General features: G+C 36.9%; 1 protein-coding gene across 6 annotated transcripts in view; it reads right to left on the minus strand.

Moving 5' to 3' along the window:
• Nucleotides 1-12172, minus strand: part of EYA3 (EYA transcriptional coactivator and phosphatase 3) — a 116074-nt gene that overhangs the window by 79860 nt on the left and 24042 nt on the right. For 3 of the 6 annotated variants that reach the window (XM_030805281.1, XM_030805279.1, XM_030805277.1), the window contains exons 2-3: nucleotides 5147-5247; nucleotides 3459-3464 (exon numbers count right to left, since the gene is read on the minus strand). In XM_030805281.1, the coding sequence (XP_030661141.1) occupies nucleotides 3459-3464; nucleotides 5147-5179 (39 nt within the window). In that variant the 5' untranslated portion in view covers nucleotides 5180-5247. The remainder of the gene's footprint in view (nucleotides 1-3458; nucleotides 3465-5146; nucleotides 5248-12172) is intronic. The other 3 variants (XM_012498555.2, XM_030805278.1, XM_030805280.1) reach the window with 1 other exon arrangement.

A 12172-nucleotide genomic window follows, 5' to 3' on the forward strand; every position in this document is an offset into this window, starting at 1 on the left:
CCAGGCTCAAGACTAAGTTCTGAGAGTTAATTCACTGCATGTCTTCTCTGTATCTGTTTCTTCATCTGTAAAAAAAAGATACAACTACCTACTTCACAGGGCTTGTGTTCCAACAGCAGGAAACAGCAGCATTAACAGTATAAGGATGCTGGCTGAATAAACTTAAGGATGTGCACTGTTAACATAATATGTAAAGATGAAATTTAAAGAGGAAAAGAGTGAGCTGCTTATGAAAAACAAAGTGCTATGTAATCGTTAAATTTTAGTGTTATTACCATAGAAAGCAAGAACAAAGTTGAATCCCAGAAATTTCAAGACAGGCTTAAGAAATAGGGCTCTCTAGTTAAGAAAATTGTATTAAGCATCTCAAATGTCATTCTGAAATTACTCTGTGATGACTTACAAGTAATGGCTCTGAAGGTTTAAACAAGAGGCAAAAGCATGCTAGTGCTAGGTAAATTGTAATCTTGGCAATAATAAATACAATGGTAGGGTAAAAGTCTTCATGGAGACTATAAAAAGGATGTTTATGTCAAGATTTATCCAACACTGTCCAACAAAGAGAAGGACACTGTTCTGTTTTACTAAAAAGTCATATTCCATATGCTAGAGGGGTAAAGAGTTTGATCATAACCTAGATGAAATTTCACACAAAAAACAATTTAATGCCATTTTCATTGACCGTGCTTACTAATAGCTATCTAATTATTAATTTGACTTCAAGAACTTAACATAAGGAAAGCAGGACCTAGAGAGGGAGGTAAGCATTCCAAATTATTAGAGAGGTAAATATTTATGGCAGAGACAACTTCCTGTTCTACCACTGCATGTTAGGTGTGACTTCTGATGGTGGCAAAAAATCTTTTTGTCTTCTCTATCAAGAAGAGTAATCTACAAACTGTAAACAATAGCATACTAAATTTTTCAAAAAGAGTTTATTCCTATATTTATAAGCAAGCACCTCAATTATTTTAAATAAGTTCTAACCCTCCAGACTCATAGAAGCTTTACCCCATAGACCTGTAACTTACAAACATGATTGCTAAACCAGTGTTTATCATCTCTGAAAAATCACAGAAAATAAGAGAGGTGCTTGAAACAGAATATAAAGAAATGAGGACAAGGTGGGGGAGCTGCTTGAGCCCAGGAGTTCGAGATCAGCCTGGGCAACAGGGCAAAACCCCATGTCTACTGAAAATACAAAAAAATTAGTTGGGTGTGCTGGTAGTCCCAGCTACTTGGGAGGCTGAGGTGGGAGGATTGCTTCAACCTGGGAGGCGGAGGCTACAGTGAGCCAAGATGCCACCACTGCACTACAGCCTGGGCGACAGGGTGAAACCCTGTCTCAAACAAAACAAAACAAAAAAAGAAATGTTTCACTACTTGGTTTGTGTGTTGTAATTTAAAGGTGATGGTAGAGAGGAATTGGGTGCTGGAAACTATAAACTAGTGCTAATTTAATGCTGATTGATGACAGTGTTCTAAAACAGATTATTGAACAGACCTTTGTATATACCTAGAAAGGATGTGACAATCACCTGGAGCTATTATAGATTTTCTCTAAGAACACTCAACATTTTAATTAATAGCTTAAAGATTTAGGCTATAAATAGGTAAAGTATATGATAGAAAGCTGGAAAGAATAAGATTTTGAATTAAGGTATCAAAGGGTGATAATGTTACTTCTTCAGGGACTCTCAGTGTGTAAACTGTAGTGTGAGGTATTTCTTATTCTCAATCCACTGCTGTTCTTTACACTCTATTCTCCAAGTAGAGGCTATACAATAATCAGTCAAAAGGATCCCCTCATCTGTGGATAAGATTCTTGCATTTTTGGGCCGGGCGCGGTGGCTCATGCCTGTAATCCCAGCACTTTGGGAGGCCGAGGCAGGCGGATCACGAGGTCAGGAGATCGAGACCATCCTGGCTAACACGGTGAAACCCCATCTCTACTAAAAATACAAAAAAATTAGCCGGGCGAGGTGGTGGGCGCCTGTAGTCCCAGCTACTCGAGAGGCTGAGGCAGGAGAATGGCGTGAACCCCAGGGGGCGGAGCCTGCAGTGAGCCGAAATCGCACCACTGCACTCCAGCCTGGGCGACAGCGAGACTCCGTCTCAAAAAAAAAAAAAAAAAAAAAAAAGATTCTTGCATTTTTGGAAGGTGATTTATAGTTACATAACAGTTATTTACAACTCAGTTGAGGATTGATAAGCAATAAAGGGAAAGTGAAAGAATCTGAAGTTAAAATTTATTGCACTGTGAGTTATCTCAACAAAATCTTTTTTTTTTTTTTTTTTTTTTTTTTTGAGACAGAGTCTCACTCACTCTGTTGTCCAGGCTGGAGTGCACTGGCACAATCTCGGCTCACTGCAACCTCCATCTCCTGGGTTCAAGCGATTCTCCTGCCTCAGCTTCCCAAGTAGCTGGGATTACAGGCATGCGCCACCACACCTGGCTAATTTTTGTATTTTTAGTAGAGATGTGGTCTCCCCATGTTGGCCAGGCTGGTCTCAATCTCCTGGCCTCAAGTGATCCACCCACCTCCACCACCCAAAGTGCTGGGATTATAGGCATAAGCCACTGCGTCCAGCCGATCTGAACAAAATCTTGAGGTAGAGCAAGCAATTAGTGGAGAAATAAGAGAAGGGATAATTCAATAAGGAAAAGTCAAGAAGAGACAATGGGATTAAAATAACTTCAATAATAACGACCATCAGTAACATCTCTAGGATTAAAAATATTGGCTTTATTTATCATCAACTTGGGATGGGACCATTCTTTCCACTCATATTTTATATCTCCACTACAGCCTGTGAAAAGTTGTTTTTTTACCTCAAAATGTGTCATTACTCTTCCTGTTCTATTTTAAACATTAATAAGTATTGTGTTTTCTTAGATTCTGTGTTTGTCTGTTTGACATCCATTAATCACAGAGCCAAACTCAAGGCCAAAGTTGTTTTTTTATCTCCCCTGAGATCCAATGCCTATACTCTGAACCACCTCCTTTTTCTAACTCTCACACACTAAGCCCCTATTTCTCCTGCCCTAAATCATAAGTCAACCCAGGACAAAGTACCACCAGAAAACCAGGGACAGCCCATAGGCCACAAAGCCTGACAGAATTATTCAAACTAGTCAACCCTAAGCTGTTTACCCTGCCTACTTTGCTTTTCCTGTGGGAACCTCAATAAGTCTGTGGCCCGTGCCTTCCTCCCACTCTTTTCTGCCTCCTGACCAACAGTGGTACTTCCCCCGTGTGGCATGCTATGCCTCTTGTTTCAAGGGGAACTATGAGTAGACACTCAATTTTTCTTTCAGTGGCACTGATCTCTCCATGTCATCATTCAATCACATTTTTATATTAAGATCTGGGCACAAATCAATAAGGAAATAATGCCCTGTGACAACCATTTATAGTCAGCAGAAATTTTGGTTTTAAAGTGCTTCAATTTCTTACCTTTCTCTGAAGTAATAATCAGGTTTTGCACATCATGTTACAGAAGTTCAAGAGAATGACAAGGAAATGAAGCAGGGCAAAAGAGATAGATGACTTGTCAGCAGGTCAGCCTCACAATTCTCATTACCTTAAACAGGTAAGGAGTAACTAACAATACCTGTATTTCAACAGTATGTCAACACTTACAGAAGTCTTTTAAAAATATGACTAGACCGGCCGGGCGCGGTGGCTCACGCTTGTAATCCCAGCACTTTGGGAGGCCGAGGCGGGCGGATCACGAGGTCAGGAGATCGAGACCACGGTGAAACCCCGTCTCTACTAAAAATACAAAAAATTAGCCGGGCGTGGTGGCGGGAGCCTGTAGTCCCAGCTACTCGGAGAGGCTGAGGCAGGAGAATGGCGTGAACCCGGGAGGCGGAGCTTGCAGTGAGCCGAGATCGCACCACCGCACTCCAGCCTGGGTGACAGAGCGAGACTCCGTCTCAAAAAAAAAAAAAAAAAAAAAAAAAAAAAAAAAAAAAATATGACTAGACCTTTGTCTTACCACATTAAAAACTCAACGGCATAATTTTCCCTGGTACATTTAGTATCTACGATTCAGCTATTTGTTCCAATAGTGTAAATCCTAAACACACTGCTCAAGATAATTTTTAACTCTACCATTTCTCTGATAATTAAAGTCCCACCAGGGATAGGGGATCACATTTCAAATGTTCCAAAGGTCTTTTTACCAGTTGCTAATGTCTTCTTAGTTTTATACTTACCTCAACTGAGGGGGCTAAAAGAATAATGACAAAGTAATCATCAATATGCATTTCTCAATATAAAGAAAAATATTAAAAATATATTGAAGGACTTTATCATTTAAATGGGAGCTAGTACACCTAAAGAATACAATTAGAACATGAAAAACATATCCTATTATTTGCTTTCAAAATTCAAACTTTTCTAGGTTAGATTTTCATAAAGTAAACATGTACCATGCTGTATCCTCTCTTAATATGAAATGTAAGAGGCCCACGCAGGATAGCAAATTGAATCGGTATTTACCAAACTTCAGAGAAAGAAATTGAAGACAAAAGGAAAAGACCCTCTAGCATAAAAGTTATCTTAAAAGAATGACACTATTGCTTTTGTTTTTTAAATACTAAGGGCCAAAAACCAAAAAGAAGATAAACCCGTATCACCTGGGGACATTTAAAATTATTTTATTATGTTAAATATTTAAAAGAAATTAAGAATTCAATATAGTCTCTAGGGTTTTATCTGTTTTTAAGAATTAGCTAGTGGTCAAATTATAACTTCCTCACTACTACTACTTTTTTAAAAATTAACTCTCTTAAGGAAATTTAGGTAAAAACAAAACTAAATTTTCTGGTAGAAATGGTGATATACTGTCAGATCAGTAAAGAGACATCCTCTTTTATTTTCTAAAAACAGTAACACTAGCCACTTATTTTTTTAAATGACATTTCTAAATGCAATATTCATTTTGTAATGCTAAATTTCCCTTAGACTCCTTAGAATTAAGTTAGAAAAATATAACATTGTTTTCTTGAAAGGAAACAATTAAGGAATCTTTTCCTTATTTTTATTTCTAATTTGGAATCTATAACTGAATAATAATTAAAATCTCTTAAGATTAGCTCTTCTACAATCAACTTTAAACTGTTAAAGGAAATACTTACTGGTTGCTCTGGTAAATCTTGCTCTTCTTCCATGAGGACCAATATTTCTTTATTATGCTTATGTGACTGGATTGCAAGTCTCTCTCAGCAGTTTTCACAACCTGTTTTTAAAAAGGAGGATTCAAAGCTTTATACACTCTTAAAGTATTATCATTGAGGCCATCAGAGAATGATTTTTTAGTATTTTGCTACCCCAAGCTTTCTACGTGAGTTCCGATGACAAAATCTCAAACCTGCACGTGGCTTTTCAAAAATGACATGCTACACCAAATCAAGAGAGGTGTACACAATGACTTTTATAATACCTTGCAAAAGCCAACATGTGGAACCACTTCTGCTGGTTACTATGGTGCCTAATGCATTGAACATTTTACAATGACAGCCATGTGCAGAAAATAAAATAATTTTTTAAGGATTAGAGTTACATTAAAAATGATAGAGACTGACCTAGCAAGTCAGCAAGTTATGATAACATCTAACCTGCTTTAATGTGGAACATTTACATAACTGCTAACACAGACACACAGAATCACTTTAAATAGGACAAACCGGAATATCAACTAAATGCATTCACAACCAACCATCTGCCTATATGTCATCAATTTAAATGAAAACTCAATTCTTCTGCATCTCAATAATAAAAATAAATAAGTATAGTGAAACCTTGACTTTTAGAACTAAGGAAAATAATCTTCCAAAGATAGGACCTAATTTAATTCTGAAATAATGAACTTCTACTAACTGTACTGCCCAATTATTTAAGCAAAATCTTTACATTCTCAGACCCTGCTCTTTCTGTCCTGATTTTCAAACAAAAAAGGAAAAATGGAATTCTAAGTCCACCATACCATGTCCTACTGACAGAAGACAAAGAGACAAAAATTAGAAAGCTGCATACATTATAAAAATGAAATACTCCATTTCTATCTAACAAAAGTGAAACCAGCACTTCTCCCAAAAGATGTGATTGCTTGTACATTTAATTAAAGTCACAGCTGTTTTTAGTTTTTCTACCAACCACTGTACCTAACTCACATACAAAGCTAAAGTATATAATCTTATCAAAGAAGTACTGAAAATAGACAAATAATAAGAAAACAAAACACTTGTTATGCCAGTATACCACCACTCTACTTCTATTACTCTGTCGTTTATTTTAGAGCCACACTCCAGAATGTGAAAAGGAGAGAAAACACATATAAGGTTACAATTAGATGCAAAGTTGTCCAGCTCTAACACAGCTTTATTCCCTACCCCGATGTAGAATATCAAAAGAAAAGTTTAAAGGTCAGAAGCACTTGATGCTCGATGCTCTCACGTGTAGCTCATACACATCACACACAAAGCCTCAAAAGCTAAGTTCTCCTACTACATGACGCAGATAACTAGTGATACAGAATTACAGAGTGCAATAAGTAAAGCTCATAGGAGCTATCTTCCCTGCGCTTGTTTTGCTCAGCTTAGAACAACACAGTCAATGTGACTTAAAACTGATTCACAACTATGAAAGATCAAATATTTTTTGTTTTACTAGTTTATGTCTTAGTTTCAAATTGAAGTATCTTTTCTTTAAGGGACAATCCTTTTCATTTTATACTGTCTAAATGTACATTATGTACATATATTATTTCATCCCATTAGAAACAACAAAATAGGACCACATCATTAGGGAAATGGAATACCTTCAATACCTCATTTGCTGAATTTTTTTTTTTTTTTTTTTTTTTTTTGAGATAGAGTTTCGCTGTGTCACCCAGGCTGGAGTGCAGTGGCGCAATCTCGGCTAACTGCAACCTCCATCTCCCGGGTTCAAGCAATTTTCCTGCCTCAGGCTCCCAAGTAGCTGGGACTACAAGCGCGCCACCTTGCCCAGCTAATTTTTGTATTTTTAGTAGAGATGGGTTTTTGCCATGTTGGCCAGCCTGGTCTTGAACTCCTGACCTCAGGTGATCTGCCTGCCTCAGCCTCCCAAAGTGCTGGGATTACAGGCATACGCCCGGCCAAGTTGTTGATTTTTTGTGTGACCAGTTCTCATCCATACAAAACTTAACAACATTACATGTTTTTCCTAATTGAAGGCCATGACCATAAAACTACAATCTCTAGTATATTTTCAGCAAGGGAGATAAAAGGGATATCCACTCCACCATGGGGGAAGAGTTATAAATTTCATCTCTGATAGGAGGAAGGTAAGAATAATTGTTAAAATATATATATGTGTGTATACACACTCAATAATGTGGTTTAATTTTGTTTTTAAACACAAAAACTAATTCGTTTTAAAAATATGAATTACATAAAGGAGAACATAATACTACTTACAGGTCAAAAGGGGTCACGGGTTTTAAAAAGTAAGAAAACACTCTATCAAGCTAAATAATGAAGAATCATTTTAAAAGAAAAAACAGAAACATCACTATAAGTGGTGGGGAAATAAATTATCAATAAATGTTAAAATATTGAATTTTGCTTTTTAGAAATATGGTAATATTAAATTGATTTTATAATAGAAAAAAAAGAATCTACTATTTCTTGACATAAATTCAGTAAGCTGCAAGAAAACCTTCTTTAAGGGAAAAATTTAAAGACATTCCTTTCTACATCTATTCTTTGAAAATAAGCACCCTTTGTTGTTTCCATCTTTAAAATTCCCTTTGTCTTCTCAGCTTTTCAATCTAGGAGAATAAAAAGGACACAAATAATTTCTACATTTAGAAGAAAAGAACTGGCCAGGCATGGTGGCTCACGCATGTAATCCCAGCACTTTGGGAGGCCGAGGCAGGCGGATCACAAGGTCAGGAGATCAAGACCATCTTGGCCAACATGGTGAAACCCTGTCTCTACTAAAAATACAAAAATTAGCTGGGCGTGGTGGCGCAAGCCTGTAGTCCCAGCTCCTTGGGAGGCTGAGGCAAGAGAATGCCGTGAACCTGGGAGGCGGAGGTTTCAGTGAGCTGAGATCGCACCATGCACTCCAGCCTGGTGACAGAGTGAGACTCTGTCTCAAAAAGAAAAGAAAAGAAAAGTTTAAAAAACGAGGCTTGCTGTCTCAAAATAACTGGTCAATGACCACGAATAATTTTGATCATTTTAAAACAAAAAGCTGCCTACAAGGAAAGAATATATTACAAAATCCCCCGGGATTCTACTGGCAACATACAATGTGTGGGAAGTTTGCAAACATACATTCTGGTACATTCTGTATAAAATGCACTAATGACCACAAATTATGTAATTCTACCAAAACATTCATCTAAATACTAGTTTCCATCAATACAGTATTTTCCTGCCTTCCAATAATTTGTACCCTGAAAGACCTGAAATATCAGAACATACTAAATATAAGAATGCAAGTATTCATCACAGTCCCAGCATTTATCAATGTTCTAAAACTTTTATTAAGACTTCATACCATTTTCCACAAGTGGTACATGCTATACAATCAAAAGTCATACTTAATAGCAAGAGATGAAAGTACAGTATAATTAAGACACAATATTGCAAAACTTGGTAATAAAAGAAGTACAGAATTACTGTAAAAATCTTAGTATTAGTTTCCTTGTATTAGTTCTAGAATTTAATGTGGTTTTTTTGTTTTTTGAGATGGAGTCTCGCTCTGTCGCCCAGGCTGGAGTGCAGTGGCACGATCTCGGCTCACTGCAAGCTCCGCCTCCCGGGTTCATGCCATTCTCCTGTCTCAGCCTCCTCAATAGCTGGGATTACAGGCGCCCGCCACCACGCCCAGCTAATTTTTTGTATTTTTAGTAGAGACGGGGTTTCACCGTGTTAGCCAGGATGATCTCGATCTCCTGCCCTCGTGATCCGCCCACCTCAGCCTCCCAAAGTGCTGGGATTACAGGCGTGAGCCACTGCGCCCGGCCAACGTTTTTTTTTTTTTTGGTTTGTTTTTTTTTTTTTTTACCATTAATGTAACCTGACATTGTTTTACATTCAATGAGATTCATCTTTTAAAATATCAAGTAATACAAAAGTTGTGACACAGAAGTGAAAAGTGGATTTTTAATGTAATTAAAATAAATATAATTAAAACTTAGTCAAACAGCTGATGAAATTACAAGACATGCGCTGAGTTAATCTTTTAAGTACCTTTAGAACATTTGGAAAGTAACGTCTTTTCACAATTTTCTAATTTCAATTCTTACTACTGGTTTCTAAATACACTTGTTTTACCACCTTTTTTGGAAATAGAGCTTGTCAGTATTCATTTGCCTTCATGGACTGAATTCTGAGAAAATTTAAAATTGAGAATAGAAATAGTATTTCCTAAGACTTTACACTTCTCTACCTGTGAATGCTGACAGTGAAAAAATAGAAACTTTGGTTTGATTCAAGAGCCACACAATTTTGAATACTATTGTGATTTCGCATGCTGAAAAATAAAAGCAGGATCTTTCTGTAATATGGCGGCCATAAATTTTATTTTTACTCTTTGGAAGTTAGAAGGGAAATAATTAGTAACAAATATTTTATTTCAAAATTCGAATTAGATTCCTACCTCATAGTTTCTGTTTTGTCCCAAGTTCAACATACTACGTACCCTGTAAATGTAAATGGCCACAAGCAAGAAATTAGGTTGCTTCAATGTGTTATTAAAGCTCTTAGGCTTAGGAAGAGAAATTAAATATATGTAGGGGTAGGGGTGTGTGTGTGTGTGTGTGTGTGTGTGTTTTGTTTAAAAGCACAAAATAGGCTGGGTGCAGTGGCTCACGCCTGTAATCCCAGCACTTTAGAAGGCTGAAGTGGGCGATCACTTGAGGTCAGGAGTTTGAAACTAGCCTGGCCAACATGGTGAAACTCTGTCTCTCTTAAAAATACAAAAAATTAATCTGGCATGGTGGCACGCGCCTGTAATCCCTGCTACTCAGGAGGCTGAGGGAGGAAAACTGCTTGAACTCACAAAGCGGAGGTTGCAGTGAGCCGAGATTGCACCACTGCACTCTAGGCTGGGCGACAGGCAACTGAGAACACTCCATCTCAAAAAAAAAAAAAAAAAAAAAAAAAACAGAATAAAGGTCAAATTGTTTTCCATGAAAACAAGGCATATATCACTCTTAATTACAACTTTGAAGAAAGTGTCTAAGTAGGGCAAAAAGTCTGATTTATACGTGCTAGAAAGAGAATTTGCATGCAGCTAAGTATGTACAGAGATATTCAGGAGTTAACTGGATATCTATGACACAGTCCCACATAGAAAAAATGTAGTCCATAGATTTGCTCACTGACTACACTGTATTTTAAGTTTATTTGCTACACTTTCCAAAGTGCCTTATATATTTTTTTTATTTTTAATTTTTTTTTGGGGGGGTAATAACTAAAACCTTTTTTTTTTTTTTTTTGGAGACAGCATCTTGCTCTGTCGCCCAGGCTGGAGCACAGTGGCATAATCTCGGCTCACTGCCACTTCCGCCTCCCCAGCTTAAGCAATTCTCATGCCTCAGCCTCCCAAGTAGCTGGGATTACAGGTGTGTGCCACCACACCTGGCTGATTTTTGTAGCGATGGGGTTTTGCCATGTTGGCCAGGATGGTCCCAGACTCCTGGCATCAAGTGATCCACCAGCCTCAGCCTCTCAAAGTGCTGGGATTACAGGTGTGAGCCACTACATCCTGCCTAAAACCTTTATTAGATATGATTTTCCAATAATAATAATATGCAAATTTGAATTATGAATTCAAAGAGCAGTGAAGTCTGAAATTTTAAAAGGTAGAATAGGTATTAGGGAACAAAAGGTAAAGGAAGATGAGAAGGTTTAATACTATTCATTATCTCCTCTCTGTACACAATGTTGCATATACACAACTATTTCATTTTTATCTTATTGATTTAATAACAGTGAAATCACCTTAAGTAACCTACGGTATATAGTTGGTGTCCAACTTTGGCGGGGAAGGTAGAAACATACATGATTAACAGTTTTCACCCACACATTTTAGACAATTTTTTTCTTTTTTTTGGCCAAGATTTTAGTAGTAAATTCATAAACATAAGAAGCACTTTCACTCATTCAGTGTTAAAATAGAAAGCCAAATAGTGTCAACAGTAGTGGCTTAATTATTGGTACACAAGAAAAACAAAACACCAATAGGTTTTCTTAATTATGCACTTTAAATATTAATATGTGCATTTATTTTTACAGTTATAAATTTTTCATGTTTTAGACAACAGCTTTTAATAGTTTCAAATCCATTGAGACGTTGCTTTCAATTTGAAATAATGTGTGCATACACGTATATAAAAAACAACCCAGTGTATGACTCAAGTGACAGATGTTTAAGATCAACAAATGCTTATTTTTCAACCTGCAGTTAGGTAGAGAGGGAAGCAAGCCATGCTCTCTCTCGCTCTCTCTCTCTCTCTCTCTCTCTATCTATCTATATATATGTATAGAACCTGGGAGACAGCGAGACTTTCTCTCAAAAAAAAAAAAATGAAGTGAACAAAGGTTTACTCCAATACCTACAAATTTCTTATTGAAAATTAGACAAAATTAATAATGAATATTTTGGGAGAAAGGAGAACAACAGAGGCCATTTAAGGAAAACCTGTCTACACCATTCTTTAAAACCAATAATAGTGGGAAAGACAAGAGAACTATCATTTACTGAGCATATATAATACGCAAAGTTTTTTTTTTATTTTTTTATTTTTTTAAGAGATGAGGGTCTTATTATGTTGCCCGAGCTGGTCTCAAACTCCTGGGCTCAAGCAATCCTCCCACCTCAGCCTCCCGAGTAGCTGGGACTACAGGCATGTGCCACTGCATCCAACTCCAAGTAATTTTTATATTCCCTATCTCATCAAATTTTGTCTCCACAACTAAGACGCAGGTGGCATTATCATCCTCATGCTATAAACAAGGAAACTGGAATTCAGAGATTTAAACAATTTGTCCAAGAGTAACAGCAATAATGTTACAGGTTGAAGTGAAAATACCTTAAATAAAGAGACTAGACGATAGTGATGATGACTGCAAATCATTGTAAATGTACTTAATTCCACTGAATTG

Source organism: Nomascus leucogenys, chromosome 24 (assembly GCF_006542625.1).
Source record: "Nomascus leucogenys isolate Asia chromosome 24, Asia_NLE_v1, whole genome shotgun sequence".
NCBI classification, from domain to species: Eukaryota; Metazoa; Chordata; class Mammalia; order Primates; family Hylobatidae; genus Nomascus; species Nomascus leucogenys.